This window comes from Lissotriton helveticus, chromosome 9 (genome assembly GCF_964261635.1).
Source record: "Lissotriton helveticus chromosome 9, aLisHel1.1, whole genome shotgun sequence".
NCBI classification, from domain to species: Eukaryota; Metazoa; Chordata; class Amphibia; order Caudata; family Salamandridae; genus Lissotriton; species Lissotriton helveticus.
The window spans coordinates 97,585,981-97,611,569 of record NC_136070.1 but is presented as its reverse complement, the minus strand read 5'-3'; the positions used below and the strand labels follow the sequence as shown (position 1 = coordinate 97,611,569).

General features: G+C 45.5%; 1 protein-coding gene across 6 annotated transcripts in view; it reads left to right on the top strand.

Annotated features, from left to right (window-relative positions):
- Window positions 1-25,589, top strand: part of MTA1 (metastasis associated 1) — a 761,697-nt gene that overhangs the window by 78,574 nt on the left and 657,534 nt on the right. For all 6 annotated transcript variants that reach the window (XM_078659566.1, XM_078659564.1, XM_078659562.1 and 3 more), the window contains exon 3: window positions 23,863-23,956. In XM_078659566.1, coding sequence (XP_078515692.1) covers window positions 23,863-23,956 — 94 coding nt within the window. The remainder of the gene's footprint in view (window positions 1-23,862; window positions 23,957-25,589) is intronic.

The window sequence follows — 25,589 nt, the reverse complement described above, 5'->3', positions numbered from 1 at the left end:
TCCTCTCTGTCTTCTATCTCTAATTTTCAATCTATTATGACCCACATCCGTGACTGGATGAACCACAACCACCTAAAACTCAACCCAGATAAGACCGAGCTGGTGTTGACGGGTGGTTCATCCAGCCCCTGGTCTTCTCTGTTTTGGCCCCTTTCCCTTGGTTCCCCTCCTGTCCCCTCTTCCTCTGTTAAAACTTTAGGTATCAAGCTCAATTCTCAACTTACTCTTCACTCCCAGGTTAGCTCTGTCGTTTCCTCTTCCTTTCTTTCACTGCGTACTATATGCAAGGTGTCCCGCTTTTTTTCTTTTCACGCCCTTAAACTGATCACCTTGGCGATGGTCATCTCCCGCCTGGACTATGGCAACGCCCTATATGCCAGTATACCTGCATACAGTCTTAGGCGGTTGCAACAGATCCAGAACCAGGCGGCCCGCCTGGTGTTCAAACTACCAAAATTTCACCATGTCACTCCCCTCCTTAAATCTTTACATTGGCTCCCTGTTCATGAACGTGTCCAGTTCAAACTGGCCTCTATCACCTTCCAAGCTAGACTGGGCACGGCACCGGTTTTCATCTCTTCTGAGATCACTTCCTATGTACCCACCAGAGACCTCCGTTCTTCTACCCAGGCCCTTCTCACGGTCCCGCGCTTCCGTAGGAAGAAATGGGGCGGTTCGAAATTTGCGACCCTTGCTCCACTCCTCTGGAATTCCCTGCCCCTTGAGCTCAGGACCATGACTCATTACTCCCAATTTAGGAAACAACTTAAGACTCTTTTGTTTTCTAAAGCCTTTAATTAATTAATCTGCTTCCCCCACAGCCTGAACTGCTCTATTTCACATTGGCCAGTTCACCCTGTTTCTGTAAGTTGTAGCGCCATGAAGCCGCTGGCGAACGTGCGCTTTAAAAATAATTTTAAATTCAAACAAAATTCAAAATTTTAAATTCAAATTCAATTCAAACCTGTTGTGCCTGGTACTCGTATCCCAGCAGTTACTGTTCCTGTCTTGATTGACGATGAGGAGGAATACGAAGTAGGAGCTATTCTTGATTCCCGACGCGTGCGTCGTCGCCTCCAATATTTGGTGCATTGGAAGGGATTTGGTATTGTGGAAAGGTCGTGGGAACCTGCCAGCCAAGTGCATGCCCCTCGTCTACTCAGGGCCTTCCATAGACGCTATCCTCAGAAGCCGAAACCGGTGGGGGGTGCTGTGGGGGGGGTATTCTGTCATGCCTGCTTACCTGGAGCGGAATCAGCGTCACAAACAAACGCTGTGGTTGGCAAGATAGACGTGGTTGGCAAGAACGTCTCATCTGAAGGCGAGAGTAATGCGCATGCGCAGGAAGATTGTCGGAGCATTTAGGACCGCCTCACTAGCCCGGAAGCGCTTCGCGTTAAGCTAGTGTTCCTGAATTCGTTCCGGGTCACGGGGGAGCGTCCGAGGAGTTAGTGGTTGGCGTTTTCCTCCATCGGCGTTGTGCTGCGGTTCGTGAGTGCGGGGATTCATTTCCCTTTCTTGATTCTTTTTGCAAGTCTGGTTGCTAGATTGTGGGTGTCGAGTCGGCTGATTCGTCACCGTTATTTCACTTCTCTTTTCTTTAGTTCGCGTTTGCCCTTTGGTTGTTGGTGGTTTCGAGTCGAGTCTCTGTTTGTAGACTTCTCTCCGTGGTCGCTCGCTTGAGCTATTTCCTTGTTTCTCTCAGTAGCGTCGGGTTCCTATTGGCGCCCCGTTATTCCTAGTGTGGATACATACATTCCTTGTGAGATATTTAACAAGGGATTGTACAACATTGGATATTTCTTTCGTGTATCCTCTGAGGCTAAGAGGTACTTTGTATATACAATTCTATAGTTATGACCTAGACCTCTCCTGGCTATACCTAATCTCCTGTGACCTTATTTCTAGGTACAACAATAGGAAGATCAAGACTCTTCATAATAACAGGGGACAGAGATTATACACAACTTCCCTTAGGTATAAATACACATAGCCAGATCTATACACCACATGAGTGGGATAGGGAGAACAGAACTATATTAATTATTTGCTTTGTCTTATAGATACAGTTCCGGTGAAAATAGAAACCTGTCCTGTCGAGACGAGTGCAGAGTGCAGTGTCTTCCCCTCCTTTCCTTGTTGTGTTCCCCTGTTTTCCCCAAGTCATCACTTAAGTGTTAGTTATCATTTCTAACACTGGGAGGTGATAAGGGGCGAAACTGAGGGCTAGGCATCAGGCTCCGTGGCACTCCTGCGACAATTGGAAGCAAGCACGACAGAATCACAGCATGATCTCAAATTGGAACAAAACTCCAGGAATCTAACAGCACACTTTAACATCACTCTAGAGTCCTGAGGTCACCCTTTGGTAACACAAGAATTTCGTGGCATGTCGGGAATGACATGATTCTGACGTCAAACTGTAACAAAAGTTCAGGAACCAGACCGCACACTGAGATGTCGCTCTAAGAATACGAGATGAAACAGTGAGGTCATTGCAGAATCTGACGTCTGCCTTTAACATAACTCCAGGAACCTCTTGTCAGACGAACATTGCTCTGGAAGTGTTGCGTCACTCCAAGAACCAGCTGTTATGGTGTGACATCACTGCAGGAACCCACTGTTTGACATTGACATCAGTACAAGACCTACCAATAGACCACGACATCACTCAAGAAACCTATCAGCCTGCCCTCTTCCACGAAAACCATTTCCGTTGTCATGTTAATAATACATTTGTAAAATACATGACGCTTCAGTGTTTAAACACAAAACCAACCTCGCCAGCGATGTAACAAGCGAATCAAATAAGGCATAGCTTAAAGAGTAAATACAAAAAGTCCGTACAGGTACGGGTATCTATCCTGGGCAATAAAGCGCGGGAAAAGTGTGTACACCAGAGGCAGGCCATCGTATCTTGGGGTTGCGTTTTCTGGGCTTTTGCCACGGTGCAGATGTACACACAGTGCGCGTAGACGTTTGCATCTAAATCTATGGTTACAATATTTGGAGAGTGTTAAACTTCCTATCAATGAATGAGTCTAGGACTGACGTGAGAGCGGTGAAGTACCCTGCTCGGCGTGAGCAATGCGTTTGCAGCCATGGGAGCCCGGCTGAAGGAAAGCAAACGTAGAGATAGTAAGGGCTGGGGCCAAGTCAGTGGGCGTCCTCCTCTTAGCTTCAGCACGGCTATTCGGTCCTTCTTCTTTTCTTTTTGGTCGTTTCTTGTCTGAGGAGGCACGGTTTGGGATTTCCCCTAAATACTAAATTTAGGGGCGTTACAGGTAGTTAAAGGTTGGGACCAATGGGTCCATTCTTTGGGGTGGGTACACCCCCTACTATGCCACCCTCCAGTGGGAGGGGGGCATATGCCTCACTCTGGTTGGTTGGCTGGGTCCCACATCTGCAAGATGGCGGGGACTGAGAGTTGTGCTTCACCTCGCCTCCCCCACCTGAGGGTTGGGGTTGGCAAAGGTGGGCACACCTCTCTTTCTCAATAAAGTGGAGGTCAGCACTGGTGGGGGCCAGTTACTGGAAGCAGCAAAGGGCCTGGAGAAGCTCACAAAGGCCTTTGAAGCTTCCCCTTCGTGGATCCTGCCCATCCTGGCGAGGAGGCTTGGAGGCTTGGCACCTCGTCCCAGGATGTGCATTGTTTCAGACGACCCAGGGGTCCAGAAACATGTCTGGTGGTGGCAGCTGGTAAAAAAAGCCACTCAGCCTGGACACTAGTGTTAGGTCGTCTTTCAGGGGGTATCTTTAAGATGCCCTCTGTGTCCATTTGTCATTAAATCAAACAATGGCATCAGTGTGGGTTTAATGTCTGAGAAGTTTGATACCAAACTTCCCAGTTTTCAGTAAAGCCATTATGGTACTGTGGAGTTCCTAATGACAAACTCCCAGCACCATATACTCTTAATGGCATTACTGCACTTACTATGTCTAAGAATGTACTTAGATACTGTAGCTGTATAGGGCTCATGCACCTCTACCCTCACCACTGGTATAGTGCACCCAGCTAGATGGGTTGACCTATGTGAGGGCAGTGGGTTGTAGGCATGGCACACAGTGTGCCATGTCGACTCTTCTCTTTCTTTTGCACCAAAATGTGCAGCCTGCAAAGGTGTGTGTAAAGGTACAGGACCTCCTAAGGTGTCACAATAAGTGCTGCAGTGCAGCCCTTGGAGGCCTTCCCTGGCCACAGTGCCCTTGGTACCTGTGATACCATTTACAAGGGACTGACCTGTGTCCAAAGCGTGCCAGTTGGGTTTTGCTTTCAATTCAGTTTAAGGGAAAAGACATAGGCCCTGGGTTTCTGTTTGGCAGGAACCCAGGGCACACTAAGTCAAAGCACATCAGCAGTTCAGCAAATAGTGGGGCAACCATGCAAAAAAGAGGGCCCTTTCTTACAACATCATGCCCAGAAGAGATTTGTAAAGGCGTCTGGAAAGATTCTTTATTTTCTTTCTTTTTTTTTTTTGCACGCTTTTTGTCCAAGCTATTAGTTTCTGTTGTCTTTCCGGCGTGGGATGCTCTTTGTTTAGAGTGGTATCCAGTATGGCTTCTTGCTGAGAGGGTTTAAGGACTGACTTGTCCGGGTTGAGAGTTAGACCTAGCTGGTTGAAAAGGTGCATACAGGGCCTTGGTGGATATTCTTGCGGCCTTGTAGGTTGGGGCCTTGACAAGCCAATATTTGAGGTAGGGAAAGATTTGATGATGATAATGATGCTGCCTGAGGTATGCTGCACCTGCGGATTTGAGCCCGAATGGCAGTACTCTGAACTGATAGTACTTGCCAGTCACTGTGAACCTGAAGAATTTCTTGAGTTTTTAGTGTATGGGTATATGAAAATATGCATCCTGGAGCTCTAGGGGCAACATGTAGTTGTTTTCCTTGAGGAGATGAAAAAGATCATGGATGGTAATCGAGCAAAAACAATTGTTTTTTGAGGAATTTGTTGAGACTTCAGTTTAAAATCGGTTTCCAATTTGACTTCTTGTGAACCAAGAAGTAAAAGGAATAAAAAACTTTCCTGTGTTGACCAAATGGAACTTTTTCTATAGCTCCTTTCTTTAACATGGTAACGACATCTAACTTTAAAAGGTGTAGGTGTTTCTGGGTAAGAGGTTGGGGGTCGGAGGTGGAGTTTGCCTGAATTCCAGAGAATGACCGAATTGAATTTGGTCTAAGTCCCATTGGTCTGTGGTGATTTTCTTTTACTGTTGTAGATAAAGGGAAATATTTCCACCTATTCTGGATGGAATGGGAGAGTCCGTAGCAGGGGAAGATCATTGGCGACGATTAGCTTCTTTGCCCTGTTGTCCTGTTTTTCCTCTGAAAGAGGACTTGTTATAGCCAGCAATAGGCGGCTGGCGTTGACTATATTGTGGCCTATATTGCTGATTGTTGGAAGGGTATGTGAGGTATCAATACAGCTGGTATCCTCCTTTGTAAGATGGATGTCCCTTGCCTCTACAGTACAAGAAAAAGCCTTTTCATGGCGTTTGAGTCCCCAGGGACTTAGCAGTTCCCATGTCTGCTTTAATTGCCTGTAAAGTCTCATCCACCTATTTCCCAAATAATGACTCCCCGTCATAAGGTAGGTCTAGAATCTTGATCTGAACTTCAGGCCTGAATGATGTCCCTTTCAGCTAGCCATGACTTCTCAAAACTGCTGCCCCAGCCAGTTGATGAAATCCTGTGGAAGCATTGCCCATTTCACAGTCAATTATTTGAGGCAAATCGCTCACCTTCCAGTAATATCTTTTTTGCTTCCTCTTTGACCTCTGTTTGGAGATTGTCAACCTATGCAGCAATATTGTCCACATCTGCCTATTATATTGGCCCAGTAACACTAGGGAATTTGATGCTCTGAGTGTGAGCGCTGACATAGAAGGTTTTGCTGTTGTTATTGGCCCTTCTACCTTCCTTATCCGGGGGCACTGAGAAGGGTGCAGAGGAATTTTTATATCTACTCTGTGCAGCTTGCGAAATAAGAGCCTGGTTTTGGGTGGCTTTTTAGGCAAGCAGGTGCGTCCTCCAGGGCCTTATATTTCTTATCCAACCATGGTAACACTGGTGGCACTGTAGCTGTAATAACTTTTAAAGCCTGGTCCCAAATGTAGTCATTAATGGGCATGGATATCACTGACTTCTTGAGAGGTTATTACAATCATAAAGAAAGCTGTCTTGTTGAAGCGCAGGCTTTGGCAACTGAGCCTAGTCACTCTCCTTAAGAGATTATGGAAACCCCCTATATCTTCTGGAGGCGAATCCATTTGAGGTGGAGTCGGTGACGCTGGTGGTGGGATTATGTATTCATCCCATGCATCGTGTTCCTGTTGAATCTCCTCTTCTTCTCTCTCTTCTTCCAAAGATGATGGTTGTTGTAAAGGCATTTCCTATTACGAATGGTGAATTACTGGAGATACCTGTTGCATGAGATTGGTTTGTCGAACCTGCACTTCAGGAGGCTTGTTGAAGAAAAGGCTTTGCTGCTGGAAACCTCTTTCTGTAAACTGCTAATATAGATTGTAATTCTGAGACAGGAGTAGAAAGAAGGCTCATCACATCTTGTTGGTTCTGTTGTTGGTGCAATTCCTGAGGGTAATAATAATGCTGGTCATAGTAGTCTTGATCATCTGAGTCCTGATATTTAATGTTAAGTTCTGATGGGCATTGGGCTGCTCCAAAAAGGATGTTGTAGTAACGACGAGAACTCCAGGTAAGTTAACAGGATTAGTTTATTATTGTAGTGGTGCAGAGACCGCTCTCAGCACGGTGCTCCCTGCGATGAGCAGCAAACAACTGCTGTTAACAGAACGCTCGTCCCGAGACTGTCACCAAGGACACAGAGTTCAACGGTAAGCAGGTGACTCTACATTACAACTAGGGCTCCCGGTTTAATGGTATTTTTGAACATTTACATCTGTATTTATCCATATTTTTATTTTGGCCCTTTTATCTGTATTTATCCATATTTCTTTTGTTTTGCGTATAAATGAAAATTGTAGAACTGTACATGTCCATGTTGATAGACGTGCACTCATACTTTGATGTCTGTCGTGTTTTAGCTATTTAAGCTGCCAATTATTACATAACAATACATCCACTGGTAAATACTAGCATTGTACCACAAATGTATATTGACACATGCCGTTATTTAAAGAAATTTCATCCTGTTTTATTTCCTATGCTGTCCATCTGCTCAGCTGTTGGGCTATAATACAAGAAAGATAGCACGAAGAGTCATGTGAAAGCAGCACAATTATCTGTATTTATCCATTTTTTAAAATAAATGCAGACAGAAAACACATTGTTTTCTGTCTGTATTTATCTGTAAAAATCCGTAAAAACGGAAAACAGGGAGCCTTAATTACAACACATTCCCTTTCCATACACATTAAATCAAGCCCAACTGCTCGGAAAATGTAACCCCTAGCTAACAAATGAAAGATAAAATTACATTATTTTTACCAAACATCTTGATCAACAATATAAATATCTACATGCACAGTGTGAGAAGCAACTCTTTAGAGAAGAACAATGAACCCCCGACCCTAGTAAAAACGTGCACATGAGCTACCGTACATATTCTGCAAAAATGTTGGTTGTCTTCTCGGTCTCGGTATTCAGCTTGTACTTATGCTTTGCTCAACAGAAATCCCACTTCCCTGAGTACGCACAATACCATCCCCACTGCCCTGCACACCAGAATTCACAACCCATTTGCTCTCACTCCGTACTGCTCCATCAGACATAAGCATGTTCCCTCTGCAACCATTATCGTTACCACTTTGTTCTCCAGCCCAATGTCCACCATACTTTGCTACTCTCCTCAAGTGCCACCGTTCACCATTAGACAATACTACATGCCACTTATGCACCTCCTTGACCTTAAAAGGTCCTAGAAAGCTGTCAAAACCCTTTTTTCCCTGCCAGACTTTATTTTCACGCAATCTCCGGGAGTAACACTCCTCTTATCTGTAACCTTTAATCTGTGAGTGAACCCAGGCATACTGACCCTTACATCTTTTCCCCCATTGGAACTTTGCTAACACCAGTGAACTTTCAACCAATTATATCACACATACAGGACGGGCAAAGTTTCGAACTCGGTTTTGTTCCATGCATCACACAAAAAGGAATGCTTACAATAACTGAGTTTTCAGTAGTGCAGTATGCCCACACTAGATCACTAATCAAGTTTTCCACATTCAACCGATTAGCCACTGCCATCTTCAGGGCTCCTTTCAACATACGGTTGGCCCTTTCAATCATTCCATTAGAACACAGGTTGTAAAGAGACATATGTGAATGCTTGACACCGCACAACAACAATACACCCATCTCACTTGATGTGATGAGTCCCGTTGTCAGTGATGAGCATGGTTGGTAAACCCTCTTCTCTAAAGGCCTCCTTGAGCACACTGATGGTTGCTTGTGTGAGAATTTCACACACAAATTTTACAAGCCATCTTGAATGCACATCGATCATAACCATAGCAAATCTCTTTCCGTGCCCCAACCCACTCATAGGACCAATGAATTTGAACAAACACTGTGCCACGCCAAACCAGGATCAGTAATGCTACCCCCACCAGACTTTGCTATGACCAACTTCAACCTTTTTTCACTCATTACACTGGAAGCACCTCTATCAAATCTATAATGTCGCCATCCGTGCCGGGCCACCAAAACTCATTACTTATCCATTTCCTCGCGATAGTTTGGCCCCAATGTCCTTCGTTAGCTATCGCAAACAATCTTTCATACCACTGCAGGGGGAATCAATTGATCGCCTCTCATAATTATGGTACCTTCGTGGTTGGACAGTTCATCCAAAGCCTTGCAATATGGTTGTATAGATAATGGAAGGGTACTCTCTCTCTCCTACTGCCATCCTTTATCATGCTTTCACCTCTGTCAACACCTCATCACTTTCCATTGCTTTTACCCATTCTGCTTCACTTACCACACCCCCACAATACTCAGACATCGCCAATACGGGCAACTGCTCTCTCGTTCTCTTTACTCATTACTGCATCTCCATCCACAATCTTCCAAACCAATGACAACCGTGAAAAGATTTGGCTTGAAAATTTTTCCAACATGGAATAAACTCTATTTCGTCGTCTTATTCCTGTAACCGTTATGCAAGCCTGGCTAACCTGGCCAAGCTTTTGCCCGTGCTACCAAGGAGTAACATATTCAACAGAGGCTTGTGATCTGTACGCAACACCACACGGCTGCCCCACACATACGTATGGAAATACTCCAGACCCCATGCTGCTTCCAATGCCTATCACTTTATTACCGCATAGTATAGTTCAGTATCAGTTAATGTGCGTGCCATAAATGCAACTGTTTTTTTAACCACACCATGCATTTGTAACAATACAGCACCTATGGCCCTAGCACTCGCATCCACTGTAACAAACGTTTTGAGTGCTGTATCAAATGGTACTAAATTCTGAACTCTACATATTTCCTGCTTGGTGTTAACAGAGCAACCTTGCTGGGAAGTACCCCGTTCAAATTTCACACCTTTCCTCATCAGCATTTTCATACACTCTGTTTTGCTGCCAATGATCTCAGTTGCTCCTTATCTTTAGGTGACAGTGCAGATCTGATAGCAGCCAGTAGATAACTTTTGGGGCTAGCTCCACCAGCAGACAGCGTATGACCCAAATACCCAATATCCTCCACCAAGAATTCACATTTCTTAGGTCTGTCAACCGATTCCGCCAAAGGATCCAAGGCTAGTTTCAAAGTGGCATTATGATTATGTACAGTATCACCAAACACAAGTATATCGTTCTGGAAAAATATAACATTGTCCAACCCCTTAAAGATTACATTTATCATTCTCTGGAAGACACTTGCTGCTGCTGATAGTCCAAAAGGCATTCTGGTAAACTGAATGGTGCCTTCCATGGTGATGAACGCCGTCAAGGACTTCAACTTGATGGAGCCCTATTTGGTGGTATGCATGTTTAAGATCTAGTTTTGAATAGTAGAGCCTGTTTGACCAATTAAATTGAATCAAATTAAATTATCTTCTCGCATCCACAAGCACTTTATTAGGTATTTCTCTATTATCCTATGGCAAATTTATAATGTTCCAGTCAAACACCAGCCATCCATTACACTTTGATGGTCTGACAATACGATGAAATGCAATTAGTTTTTAATCTGTTGTTACTGTATATTTTTATTGGTTGTATTAACTGCTTGCTTTTATCTGACAAACCTATTTCTTAACAAATTGATTACAACAATTATTTTATTATGTCTAGAATCAAACAGACCATCATGATGTATTGTTCGCTTATGAGGTATTGTGTGATTGTTCTTTTATACTTCTTTTTTTTAAATGTATTCCAATAGCTTTTATGACACTATCTGTCGACTAAAGCTTTACAACAACAGCAAGAAGAATAGTATTGCCCTCCTTTTAGTAAGAGTAACAATTAATTTATAATAGGGAGTGGGAAATTGCCAGATACCATTTTCTGATTCAATCCCCGGAAGTCAACACAGAATATCAGTTTCCCATCTTTTTTTTATTTTTATGTGATGACCACTTGAGATACCCAACTTGACGCTTCAACTGGCTCAATTACTCGACTCTCTAGCATATCTTGCAACAGTTGTTTGTCTTCTTCTCCTATTTTAATGGGCACTTTCCTAACTTTATGCTGCACAGAAACCGCATTGGGGACACACTGGCCTTCGTGTAACCAGGCGCTTTAAAATTTTCAAATTATTATTATTATTATAGTGGCGACAGTGGAAAAAGTTGACGCTGCTGAGACAGCACTTGACTCATTAAGGACAGTGTCCTCTCATTGTCAGGGATGTCGTAGACGAGGTCTGTCAGCCGAGCTGAGATGGGCATTTTTAAAGTATGTTTTACAGTGGGAATCTTTTCTGAATTCACATGCTGTCCATTATTCCGCCATCTAGTGGTTGGGTCTGGAATTGTATTTCTCTTTTTTCTTTTTGTTGTTGTGGGCGTCAACATACCACCATTTGGTGTCCACCTGTGACGTTGAAGTGCTTCCTCCGGAAGCTCCCACCTTTGGTTGCCACCTTCAGATTCTTTTTTTTCGCCATTGGTTGTGTATTGATACGGAAGGAGCTCCGGAGATTTAAAGAGAAGAATCAACAAAACTAGGGAAAATCTTCTACAGAACAGCGATACAAGGCTTTTTCGACATACCAGACTACAATCCTCGGAGCCGGAGTGCTCCGCAAAGTTTAAAATTATAGAAGTTCGACTTCACAGAGAATGTGCATGCAGGGTGCTCCCAGTGATGGTATTAGACAAGCCACTGTTAAAGTTCTGCAAGAATTGTCATCACAAGCACAAAGATCAGCATCCGGTCTGCAACCTTTACCTTCCGCTGGATCACCGAAGTGAAGATTACAACGCGTGCTCGGCCTTCACCCTAAAGACTTTAAGGGTAAAAGAGAGACTGAGAAGTAGCAACCATAACATACAGGACCAGGGGCCAAATCACCGTCGCTTTGAGACCTGGGCCTCTCCAGCGAAGAGGAGGATAACTTTGTCGAAGGCCCGGAAGTCGACAAGGAAACAGATGTACCAGTCATCGAGGTTCGAAAAGAAGACTTCGAAGGAGGTAAAACAACTGTCGACATCGAAAAAACAAGATGAGACACCAAAAAATGTCTTGAAGTCCTCAAAAGGAGCCTCGACGTCAACACTCAACGCAGTTGCCTCCAGAGACAAACAATCCGTCTGATCCTACTTAAAACTCTTAAACTCGACCTAAGGCGGTCGGAACGCCACTGGAGACGGAACTATTGCCCCTTGTTGCGCGCCAAATACAAATTACTCCTTGCTGAATATAAAAATGCGATCCTGGCGGCAAAAACCGCCTATTTCTCTGAGAGAGTAGCTCTCGCGAATAACAAATCCCGTGAAATCTTCTCTCTGGTCTACAATCTTGCCACCTCTGATCGCTCCACCCCCAGTCCGGTTCCCTCACAGTCCCTCTGTTCTTCACTTAACGATTTTTTTATTGATAAGATCGTTAAGATCAAAGCTAACATTCCCACACTGCCACAACCCCGCCCCACCTGTCTTCCCATCTATCCTCCCTTCTCTTTCTCCTCTTTCCCTCCTCTTTCTACTGAACTATTTCTAAATCTACTGATCAAAATCAAGTCCGGTTCCCCCTTGGACTGCGCACCAGCACGCATCCTTAAAACCCTCTTCACCACTTGCTCTGGACCTCCTCTTGCCCTCCTTAACTCCTCTCTGGCTCTTGGATCTGTCCCCTCCTCTTTCAAATCTGCCATAGTCCTTCCGATTTTAAAGAAAACTGGTTTAGATCCCTCTCTTCCCTCCAATTTCCGTCCCATCTCTCTCCTTCCCTACCTGGGCAAGATCCTCGAGGCTCATGTCACTTCTTGCCTCTCCTCTTACATTGAGGAGAACAGCCTCCTTGCATCCCATCAGGCAGGATTTCGCCCGGGCCACTCCACGGAGATGGTGGTCCTCGCAGTCTTGGATGAGCTTAAGGGGAAGGCTGACTCCAATCTCCCCCAGGCTCTGGTCCTTCTCGATTTGTCCGCTGCGTTTGACACGGTCGACCATGCCATCCTTCTCGACCGTGTCAGCGCAGCGGGCATTCGGGGCGTGGCCTTTTCCTGGCTGGCGTCCTTCCTTCAGGATAGGTCCCAGGCAGTTCATCTCTCCGGTTTTTCCGCTCCTCCCCGTCCTGTCACTTGTGGAGTTCCCCAAGGCTCTTCTCTCTCCCCTCTCCTCTTCAATCTCTATATTCACCCCCTCATCACTTCTCTTCTTGAGCTGGGGGTCTCTGTGTATAACTACGCAGATGACCTTCAGCTCGTCTTTGATCTTTCTTCCTCCCCTGACTCTCTTCCCAAGTTCTGTTCCACTTTAGTTTTCATTTCTGACTGGATGTGCGCTAACCAACTGAAGCTCAATCCAGATAAAACCGAACTTGTTCTCACCGGTGGCTCTTCTAACCCCTGGACTCCCGCACATTGGCCCCTTTCTTTTGGTCCCCCCCCTGTTCCCTCTCCTTCTGTCCGCACTCTTGGCATTAAAGTCAGTCATGACTTATCCATGCACAGTCAGATCAGCTCGGTTGTGTCCTCCTGCTTTCTTTCTCTCCGTTTAATCCGGAAAATCTCCCGCTTCTTCTCCTCTGATGCTCTCAAATCCATAGTCATGGCCCTCGTCATCTCTCGCCTTGACTACGGGAATGGCTTGTATGTGGGCATACCTGCTTACGAATCTCGCCGCCTACAGGCCATTCAAAACCAAGCCGCTCGTCTCATTCTCTCCCTCCCCAAATCCTCTCATATCACCCCGGCTCTTAAATCACTTCACTGGCTCCCTGTTCGTCTCAGATCCTTTTTCAAACTGGCCTGTCTAGCATTCTTGGCTCACTCTCGCTCCGCACCCCTGTTCATCAACTCTCTTGTCTCTTCCCATGCCCCTGTCCGCACCCTCCGTTCTTCCTCTCTCTCTCTTCTTCACACCCCTCGTTTCCGCAAATCCAGAACCGGGGGAACCCGATTCTCAGTCCTTGCCCCCCAGTTTTGGAATAGCCTTCCTCTCTCTATTCGCTCCATTCCCATCTACTCCCACTTTCGCAAAGCCCTTAAAACCTTCCTCTTCCTTCAGGCATTTCCCTCTTAAATCTTTCCTGGGTCCCCTCTGCCGAGTTTCTGATCAGGTCCCCAGCGCCAGGAAGCCGCTTGGCCATCGCGCGCTTTATTAAATATTTTATTCATTCATTCATTCATTCGACAAGGACTCTGTGACTGCAAAGAGCCTCGAAAAATCAAAGACCGTCACGAAAAAAGCTCTTCGAAGTCAAAACAAGAGGTCGAAACAGATATCAACTACAGTATCTGATTCGTCAAGCACGAAAATAAAAGCTTGAGGGTCTCGACGCCGAAACTCGTGCGCCCGAGATAGAGAAGAAGAAAGACTAGAAGCAGAAATGGGAAATATTTTTCAGAGCTAAAAGGAATTAGACGACCGCTTGAAGCAATTTAAGACACCTCCGAAAACCTTGACAGAAGCGGAAAGGCTGTCGAAGATTTACAGCCGCCAACGACTCCCGAACCGCTCGATGAAGAAGAGGAATTCTTCGAGGGAGGAGGAGGAGGAGGAGATGAGGCACTGATGTATGTGGGTTCAAGACCTCGGAGGTTCAAGACCTACAATGGCAGGATCTCGATGCCGAATCACCAGAAGAGGTGGTCGATACATATCCTTTGAGCCCTTCACCACCAGATAACATTGGGATGTACAACTAAGTCCTAAAAAAGGAAGCAGACACATATGTGGTACAACTGGAAGAAGAAAAACCACAACCAAGTTTTCTATTAGAGACTTTGCTACCTACTCAATCAAGGAACCAATTTCTTCACATGCTACCAAGTGTATTGGATCGAGGGCAAGAAGCATTTAAAGAGCCTGCCGCATGCAAAGTTGTCACACCAAGAGGGGAGAAGAAATACAAACATTCCTCAAAGGACCCTATGTGCATTAAAGGGTCGGTCCCGGCTGACTCAATCATAACATCCACGGCTAGGAAGAAGGCGAATGTACCAACCAATGCTGGACCACCACCAGACAAAGAGAGCAAGAAGATGGAACTAATGGGGAGAAAGGTCGAGAGGAGTACAGCAATTCAGTGGTGCATAGCAAACTCAAAGGCATTGATGAACAGGCATGCATATCAGCATTGGGAAGAGGTAGGAGAACTACTAAAGCACCTGTCGGATCAGTTCCAAAGAAGGGCAGCCCTAGACGCTGCAGACACATCTAGCAGGCAGATGATTATCGGCATTACCGAAAGAAGACCTGCATGGCTGCGAATCTCAGGTTTCAAGCCATAAGTGCAAAATAACATTCTAAACTCGCCGTTCAATGGGGAACAACTGTTTGTTAGCGACGTAGATGGAAAAACTAAATCAGATGAAAAAGGAAAATGAAATAGCAAGGTCTATGGGCGTACTACAATTCAGAGGCATGAGTAGAGGCACACCCTCAAGGAGACCAGCGGGCAAAAGTAACCATCAACCTACAGCCTTGCATCAAACTTATCAACAAACTTACCAAGGAGTAAGCCAGGGACAACAACAAGGGCAGCAGCTGAATTGGCATACCCCACAGGGAAGACCATCCTTTTGAGGGCGCTCTCAGGGAAGATGGCAACCACAACAAGGAGGACCGCAGACCACAACAAAGTGACTACATTCCAAAAGTGGTGCACTCTCCAAAGACATCACAGAGGGGGCTCCCAGAGACCCCATCAATACAAAGACATCATCCTTTAAGCAAACAGTTCCTCTAACACACTACACCAGTAGGAGGCAGGTTAAAGTACTACTTCTAGAAATGGAGAGCGATCACTTCAGACAAATGGATATTAAACCTAATACAGTACGTTACTGCATAGAGCTAACAAGTCAACCTCTAAACAAAAAAACGAACATGAAGATGCATTCGAAAAGAGAATTATCTCAATTACTCCAAGAGATGCAGTAACTTCAAGTCAAAGATGTGATGGAACAGGTACCACAAAATGGAAAAGAACTACGGCATTTACTCAATGTACTGCCTAATTCCAAAGGCAGACGGAACATTGCGTCCGATACTAGACCTAAGGTTTCTCAACAAATTCATAAAAGCACAAAGATTCAAAATGATAACCTTGCAAGAGGTGTTACCTTAGTTGCAAAAAGGAGACTACATGGCAACCATCGACTTAATCGATTTTTGTGTCTTCTGTTCATTGGAATGTGCAAGTATACGTCTTTTTAAGGTGTGGTCAACACAACTCCCTACCAAATCAAAGTGCTAGCATTCAGACTAAAATCAGCTCCAAGAGCCTTCACAAAGTGCCTAGGTGCAGTAGCCGCTCATCTAAGAAGACCGGGGATTCATGTATACCTGTACCGAGATGACTGGTAAATAAGAGCAATCACATACAGTCTCTGCACACAGCATATACAACAAGTGATAGATCCACTAGTTCAACTCGGGTTTTCAATACACTGGGACAAATCCTCACCAAAGCCAGAACAACAGAAGGTGTTCTTAGTTTCAGAAATTAACACTATATTTGGGAAGGTGTTCTCAAGCGAGAAGAGAATATTGGCGCTGCTACAGGAGACTCATCTATACCACAAGGGGCAAGGTCTGACTGTGCGGACACTACTAGGAATGATGGCATCATGCATTCATTTAATCCCCAATATTCGCTTACACATGAAACCGTTTCAGGAATGGCTCCAAGATCAATGGTCACAAGCAACAGGGAGTTGGTGGATCTAGTGGTTGTCATGAAGACCGTTCATCAGGAGATGGCATTGTGGAACAAAACCAACATAGCAAAAGGAAACCTTTTCACACAACCAACCACAACGGTGACCATAAAAACAGATGCTTCCCATATGGGATGGGGAGCACACACGAAGAACCCCAAAGTAAGGGGAATGTGAACCCAGGAGGATGCATTCAAACACATCAATTTCCTGGAGCTAAGAACAGTGTTCCTAGCCTTAAAAGCCTTTCAGAAAGTGCTTTACGGAAAGAAAGTGTTCATACAAACAAACAACACAAACGCCATGTTTTACATAAACAAGCAAGGAGGGACACAGTCTTTAGCACTCTCAGCGCTAGCTCAGCAGCTGTGGAAATGGGCAGTCCCAAAGAGCATAGACATAATTGCAATACACTTGCCAGGAAAGGACAATGTACAGGCAGACAGACTGAGCAGACAAATGTCAGCATCCCACAAATGGGAATTGAATCAATCAGAACTTCACAAGATATTTAAAAAATGTCTACCTCCGCAAATCGTCCTATTTGCAACTCACCACAATGCAAAATGCCAACACTTCGCATCCAGGCAGCCTTGCAAACAGTCCCTAGGAAATGCGCTATGGATAGACTGGTCAGGGATATTTGCTTACGCCTTTCCCCCCTATACCACTTCTTCACAAGGTGATCAACAAATGCAAAATCAGCCACATGACTATGATTCTCATTGCACCACAGTGGGCCAGACAGACCTGGTTCTCAGGGTAATGGAGATTACTCAGGGAACCGTGCAGAAGCTTCCAAAAAGGCAAGACCTATTAAGAATGCAAAACGGAAATGTACTTCACCCAGAACCCGAGAGCCTAAGCTTAGCGGTATGGCTCCTGAGGACTTAAAATTTGCATACCTCAAGCTGCCAGAAAGCACAATGGCAGTACGAATAGAAGCAAGAAAACCAACAACAAGAAAATGTTACTCCGCTAATTTGAGAAAATACTCTGAATGGTGCCTTAAAAAATCTTTCAAAGAAGATCAAAAGGGAAAAAATAGTTCTAAAGTACCTGACTCATTTACTACAAAGTAAACTAAGCTACACATCATTAAAAGTACACTTAGCAGCAATTGTAGCGTATACAAGAGGAGAAACGGATCAGCCTTCGATCCCGAATGCATTCCTGCAGAAGAACAAATTCAGAATGCTCACATTTGCTCAAATCCGATCTCCTGTGTACTTGGGAGATTCGATGGACTTTAAGACTTCCAGTATGTTATTTAATGAACTTGCCGTAGCACAGATGTTGCCTGCTGTTCAAGGTGGTCTGGGTACACAATCAATTTGCCATGCCCCCCTTTGGTCTTGTAGCAGCCTTTTGGTTTTTCACTAAAGTAATGGAGATAGTTGCTGCCCATTGTCTTGAGATCAGAAGTTTCTGTTTTCTCATACATTGATGACTGGCTGCTGAAAGTAGGCTTGATGCGGTCAGTGGTGTATCCTGTCCGGATGACAGCGGAACTCTTAACATTGAGTTTTACCATAAAAGACCTGCAGTCCCAACAGATCCCTTAACTGAGTCTTGTCCTCTTAGTTACCATCCAAGGTATGTTGAGGAACAAGTCTTTTTCCCCACCACAACTGGGTTGTTGGTATTTTGGGTTCAATCTTAGAGCCCGTGAGGGTGGGTCTGAGGCTTCTTGGCATCTTAGCCTCTGCCAGCTACCCCTGGTGCGTGCATGGCTCAGCAGTGGAACTTGACATCCCATTTCACCCGACATTAAGGCTACCTTTCAACTCCATCCAGGTCTTGAAGGAGATGCCTCAAAATCTTGGTGACTGACAATTTGTTGTGTAGCAGACTGCTTTTCACTCCCCACACAGCTGACAGTGGGGACTACTGTACAGCTGCTGGATTTCGGGGGTCATGAGTATGAAGTGGAGATCAGCGTCTTCTGGTCTTTAGCGGATAGACAGCTCCACATCAGCCTACTAGAACTAGGGATACTTGTTAATCCCTGCATGCTTTCCTCTGTCCATCAAGAGAAGGATAGTGCGGATTCCCGTTATCAACATCAATACCATGTAGTACTCCAACAGACCGGGCAAAGTGTTGTTCTGGAACTTGTCTCAAGAAACTTTGCTTCTGTAGAGGCAACAGGAGCTGAAAAATATCTTTCTAGTCACTAACCATCTGCCAGAGCAGATTAATGGAGCAGCTGCCACCTGGAAGATCATGAATGGCGTCTGTATCCAGAGGTGGCACAGGGCATATTCCATCTATTTGCCACAGTTTGACATGCAATGTGAACGGGTTTGCACATTGGAGTTTATGCCAGAACTCTTGTCGGGAGATAGCATTCCTCTTGAAATACGAAAAGGGAATTGTATAACTTCTTCCCGCTACCTCTCCTACCAAGAGTACTGATAAATATCATGAATGACTGGGCCTAAGTGATCATAAGTGCCCCGATTGGACCACAAGTGTGGTATCCGGAAATCCAATGCATGAGCATCTGTTCTCTGATCATGCTGCCTCTTTGGAAGGACTTCTGTGTGTGCAAGAGTCATTCATCCAAACCTCCGCAACTTGCACCTCTATTCATGGAGATTGAGCATTTGAAATTGACTGCGTTTGAATTGCTTTCTTAGGTGGTGGATATCTTCCACTCTACCTGACGTCCTTCCACAAAATCCATCTGTCCTAGTGCTGTTAAGTTTGTAACCTTGTCTGGTGTCGGGGATGCATGCCTTTTACAAGCTACGTTGTAAGCTTTTCTCATGCTTGTTTGTCTTTTGCCCAGTAAGGCCTTGTAGTAGGCTCTGTGAAAGGGTATTTGTCGACCCGTTTGGCCTTTCTTTGTCAGACAGAACAACCACTGTTGTTAAAATCAACATATGTGATGTTATTAAAGATTTGACACATCTATTCCCTTCCAAACAGTTTGTGTCCCACCAGTGGGACCTTTACTTAGTTGTACCTATCCTTATGCAGGCACCCTTTGCCACCTATGCAAAGTTGTTTACTGCATCTCTTGAATCTGAAATTGTGTTCCTCATTGTTCTTACGCAAGCTTGTTGCATGAGTGAACTCCTGGCACTTTGTGTTATCACCCAACACCTCCTTTTTCTTCCAGTACAAATTGGGCCTGAGGTTGCTGGTGGCCTTTTTAGGTTTCGCCTGGCGTAGCACTGCGCAGCAGTGTTTGCGCAGGCGAAATCTTATGTTAGACAGTACGGGGCTTTGTCCCGCCTCTCTCTTCCATTGGCTAGCTCCATAAATGGAGGCTAGCCATTGGAAGAGAGATCTGTCAGTCATTGCCCGAGCAGATTCGTGGGCGTTCTGGCGATTTTTACTCATCCCGCCCCTTTAAGAACGTCATTGCGGCGGTGGGCGGGTGTTTTTTTTGGGGGGGGGACGGCATGTTGTGTTCAGTTCATCATGGCTTTTGCGGGAGTGGGCTGCGCGATTTATGTTGCCGGGATGTTTGCGAGCAGGTAAGCAGCATTTTCCAGCATTTTTTACAGGGAGCTGGGGCGGGCGGGTCGCGAGTGCCTGGCGTTGCTTGCCTCTGTTAAATTCGATTTCATGTGTAGTGTTTTCCCTCCCCCGTTCCCCACTGTCAGGGAGCCTGAGACGGATGGCTCTCGGAAAGTCTGCTCTAGTCAGGCTGAAATGCTGCCTCTGAGAATAGCTCGGTGAGATAAACACAGCTGACCGCACGCACGCATGGCCGCGTGAGGGCCTCCTTCCTTCCTGCGCTTTTTGGGCTACACGCATTTCTATGTTTTTATATTGACCCCTTCTTGTGGCCTGTCTCCCGGAAGTACTTCGGCCGTGTGAAGGGGCACCCCACTGAAGAGTGAGGAATGTGGCCTCTTACTCCGGAGTTTCTGAGTATCTCCGAATGCGGTCTTGTGACCGGGGGGGGGGTGTGGGGGGTTGTTACACTGCCTGCCTGGCTGTCTCGCCGAGCGGCTCCATGTATGGGAAGCGGGAGGCTTGCTGCTGCGAGCAACGTGGGCACCTCACTCTTTGTGTTTCTAGGCACTTCTGTTTTGGGCATATTGCTTGCTTTCGAAAGGGGGTTGGAACAGCTCATTCTTAGACTGCACTACATATTTTGGACGCGCGGGAAGGAAATGTTTCAGAAGTTGCAAGTGTTACCTAAAATAATTCAGATAATGCCCTTCAAAAGGGCATCGTTTCATTAGATAAAATGCCCAGCCACAGTAAATGGAAGTCTTGGCATGCTGCAGCCACCGAGTACTGGTTATTAAACGCAAGCAGATTAAAGTCTCTAGACATTGTTTTCTTTTAAATGAAATATGGACTGGAAACACTTTATAAAATTAAGCTTTACCCAACTTGTATTAAAGACAGCGCAGAGGGTAAAGATGATTTTTAGGTTGGGTATTACAGTCCTGTTATGGGGTTGGCGGACACATCCACACCTCCATGAGTGGGCATCCTCCAGGCTTTTCCCCCAAGTAGCCCTGGTCTGCACTGCATTCACGTGGGCTCCCCTGTATTATAACCGCTTCAACTTCTGTGAGTGGTTTAGTCTTCTCTCAAGCTGCTCAGCTCCCTGTCTAGCTCTCACCCTGAAAAGCGTCCATTAACCATCTCTTGTAACGCCCATCTGGGGTACATGCCTCCATTCAGGCTACCTGCAAATCTGTTGTCAAGAGCAAAGCCCCGATTTTACACTACTACTGCTTCTACCTTTTCTGTGCCTTTTGTGTATGCGAGAGACGTGTGCGCTGCTATTGCATAACGAGAGCCTGTTCATTGTGCGGGAAGCTACTGCCTGCACTACAGTGGGATGTGTTTGACTCCATTTTGAATCCTATGGCCTTCGTTGTGTTGCTGTGTGTGTGAGTGTTACCACTACTACCCAAGCTGTGACTCTTCTATGCATGTAAGGGAAGCTTGCACTGCTGTTGCTCATCAGGTATCTACTAGGTGTGCAATGCTGAAACATGAAAAACTTTCACCATGGAAAGACATGTGTGTGTGGCATTGGCAGCGCTTGTACTCTGAGTCAGTCAACTCATTCTCATCATACAGCCCCCATGGTGGTGCTCGCATCCAGCATGCCTACTAGAAATGTCTACTGAAGCAACACGTTGCCACTTGTGTGCAAGGCGGAAGCAGAACGTGTTTACCCCTTTAATTGGCCTCGGGTGCTCCATGTCCTTTCACTGCTGCCGGAAGTCCAGGGGCGGGACCATTATGCCTCCCTGCTGTCACTCTGGTGTGTGGAAGAAAACTCCGACTTAAGGTTTTGTCGAGTTTGAAAGAGTATTGATTAAGAATGGTCGGGTCTCAGAGCAAAACGGCATGTGGAGCCCCCTCCATCAGAAGTGGAGTCGAGCTCCCCGAGGCAAGGCAAGCGCACGTTTATACCCCAGTGTTGACATTTCTAGACTCGAACACGCTTGCACCTCTGTGTCACAGAGATGCAAATGAAGAAGAGACGGGGGTGGATGCAGATGGCGATCAGTAAATATCAACATTGGTACATTGTTTAGGCCGAACAACTAAAAGCTTAAAAATCTTAACTCGAGTGCCAAGGGGGCTTCATATCTCTACTCGGAGCCGGGAACTTCCGATTAACAGAGCCACAAAACATGGCAGAGACAGTTTACAATAACTAAGCAATCACATGGGCTAGTTGTATTTTGCAGATGGCATGGAGAAAAACCAAATCCCTGCGGCCTGGTGTACTATCCATGTTCCGTGGGGCATCCATTTGTAGGCAATGGAAGAGGTTTATTAGCCCAGCATCCAAAAAGTTTGAGAAACCTCTTACTTCTATTGGCCCCTCGCTGTGCTTGCTTCCCTGCCCCCTCTCTGTGCTTGCTTCCCTGCCCCCTTGCTGTGCTTGCTTCCCTGCCCCCTCGCTGTGCTTGTTCTCCTAGGTGTGTGTGTGTGTGTGGCTCTGGGTGTGTGTGTGTGTGTGTGTGGCTCTGGGTGTGTGGCTCTGGGTGTGTGGGTGTGTGTGTGGCTCTGTGTGTGTGTGTGTGTGGCTCTGGGTGTGTGTGTGTGCGTGTGTGACTCTGTGTGTGTGTGTGTGTGTGTGGCTCTGGGTGTGTGTGTGGCTCTGGGTGTGTGTGTGGCTCTGGGTGTGTGTGTGTGGCTCTGGGTGTGTGTGTGTGTGGCTGGCTCTGGGTGTGTGTGTGTGTGTGTGTGTGTGTGTGTGTGTGTGTGTGTGTAGTAGTAATTGCTGTCTGCTGAGCTCGTCCAGTAGGGTACAATAGGTCTTACATTTGCGAGAGATTAAGCTGTTGGCAATGTAAATTACAATGCCATTTATTTATCTGTTTTCAAAACCAACTCATAAATAAAAATGTTGTCATTTACAATGCCAATAGCTCTAACTTTTGCAAAGGCGAAACCGTTGCATTGTAAATGCTTGTTACATAAGGTTGCGACTCCCTTCCATGTTGTGCAGTTGACCGCTTTACAAGCAAGCTCTCCCTCACCCTTTGAAAAAGGAGGAGCAGCTCCATCGTGTGGGCCTCAAAAGGGCTTTTAGTTTTTGTATTTATTGTACCTATGCTCGTCGGGTGGAAGATGAGCTCTTTGTGGGGTTTTCTGGAACGAAGAATGGGGTGACTGCAAAAGCAGACACTTTCGAGGTGGATATTCCCTTGCATCAAGTTCTGCTACGCACTGGCCAAGAGAGAGCCCATTCCACCAAGACTGCTATGACTTCATTTGTGTAGGGGTTGCCTGCCCTTGATTTGTTGCAACATGTGGTATATACATTAGCTTAACAGTACTACCCTGACAGCCATGTTCGTCAGGAAGGACACTTCACATGCTCGGTGCTGCAGGACTTTTTGACTTGAGTCTACTCCAAGGTCCCGGTATCTTTGGAATGCACTCCTTTGGTGTATGTTCTAAAGGTGAGGTGTCTGTTAGAAATATCCATCAGAAGAACTAAAATATCCATCAGAAGAACTAATTAGTTCTCTTCAGTAACCCTTTTTGGTGGATACTCTGTTTAACTGTGGATTTCACACTGCCTCCCCACTTCCCTGTTCTGTGGATTGGCTTCTATTAGACATCTAAAAAAGTCTGAAGTTCGAGATGATCACACTGTCCTCCTCAGTTGATCTTGCACTCTGCATCTGAGGACGCGGAAAGGGGAAAAGACAAGTATCATTTCAGCACACAGGGGTGGTGTTTATATGTTACTTCTGGGTTGGTGTTTTATATGTCTCTTCTGGGATGGTATGTAGTCAGCATGGAGTTGTTTGACATTATCTACTGGCCGAGTGGAGTATTGTTTTCTGGCCAGTCTATTGGCCAATACAATCTAATGGTGAGGAATATTTAGCTATGCAGTTGGAGCATCCAGCAGAGAGTGTTATCATCAAGGCAAGTAACCTGTTATACTGTTTTGTGTTTGGTTTTTATGCTTTCAAGGGTGACTGTAGTTGTTCTGCTTCTTGAAGGAATAGGGGTTTTAGAGTTCAGGGTGGGAACAAGCTTGATGTTTTGTTTGTTTATCCGTTTTACAGACAGCAACTGGAAATGTGGAAGCAAAAGTGGTATGTTTCTACAGAAGAAGAGACATATCTAGCACACTGATCTCACTGGCAGACAAACATGCAAGTAGGTTATTTTCCTCTACATTGTAAAAGTAGATGTTATAATGTGAATTTCACTCTGACAATGCCTTGAAACCATGTTCAATGTCTGTTTAGCTCCCGATTCCCTTTTCCATTAGTGTATCTGTTTTGCCTGACTCGCCATATTGAACAGATTCCTTTTGGTGGCAGATCTCCTTTCCCAGGCTTCAGCAATCCTAGATGTCCACCAGTTAAATCATAAAGGCCAAAAAACTGCAGAGCTGTAAATGGATTTAATAATAATATTCTGTGGTCAAGGGTTTAGCAAGATTTTATTAGTCAGGCCCTGAGTTGTGGCACGCTAATAGACCCACAAAATGTATCACAGAAGGCTGTATGACAAAAACTTTGTCCTCTTGGTACCAGACCTACATTTCCAAGGCGCTCACCTTTGTCACTTAATTTTTCCCTGTTTTTACCACCCAGTTCATGGTTGTAGACCGTTTTGCTCCATGGCAGTATTTACAACTAAGGTTCAAATCTTACTTTCTGAGCCCCTGGTCGTTGACGGAACGTAACCTTCACTGAGGCGCACCTTTCACATCTCGAATACTCGTTTAACCTGTATGCCTTTTTGTGAGGAATGTGTGCCAAGATTCCTTAAGAAACTTCCTTCAACCAATCTAGTTAGTAGAACCCAGACTTGTCCCGCATGAGACATATGACTTTGTGTTTCAGCAGGAGAAGTCAAGAAAGGAAGAGTTGAATCCTGCGGATACTACTTCCGTCAGCTGTTAATAAAGATACTTATACGTTTTACTCTTGTTCTTCTAACTTATCCTGTAAGGAAAAATCCACTGGCCCATGTATGGGTGTGCTCTTAAAATGTTTTTTGTAACAGTTTCCACGAGGGATAAAAAGTAAAAGGTAAAAATGAAAAAATAAAACTGTGGCACTATAGTCCATGGCACTAACTACATTTTTAGGTCTCGCCTGTCAATGCGCATGCGCATTGAGCTTGCGAGAATATAGGGGCTTAAACAGAGTTTAACTAGACTGGCGATTTGATGCAGTGCATGTGCGCTTTTAGCCCAATGCGCGAGCGCAATGAGTTAAAATGCGCGTGCACAGCATCAAATCGCCAGCCATCTGTTCCCCAGCAGCTCTTCCCGCTCCGCCCCACAAACTTCCCCCAGCGTGCGCTCTGCCTCAGCCGCATTTTTTTTAAAACTTGCTTCACTCCTCACTCACCTTTGAAGTGAAGCTTAGCTTCACTTCAAAGGCCCCTTCTGCTTCACACTTTTCACGGCCGCCAGGCCGTATCTCTCCCTCATCGCCGCTCTCCCCGCTCCGCCCCCTGCTGCGGCCGTGTCGCATTTCTCCTCCCCCCTCCCCACAGCAATGCCCTCCGTCTTGCTATACTATACTATAAATACCCTGTCTGCAGTAACCGATACACGCAGTGTTTGCACACCCTGCAACCGTCGGTGGTTTCTTCAAATATCGGAAACAAAAAAGTAGCCTTGCCTCTCTCGGACCCGAGCGCAGCACCGGGAAGGGCTACCTTTTAAACACTTTAATCATGCATGACTAAACCAGTAATAAATTGGGCAGTGGTCGTGATTTTGTTTCTACTGTGAGTTTAAAAGGGATTACAACGAAGAAATACCATGAAT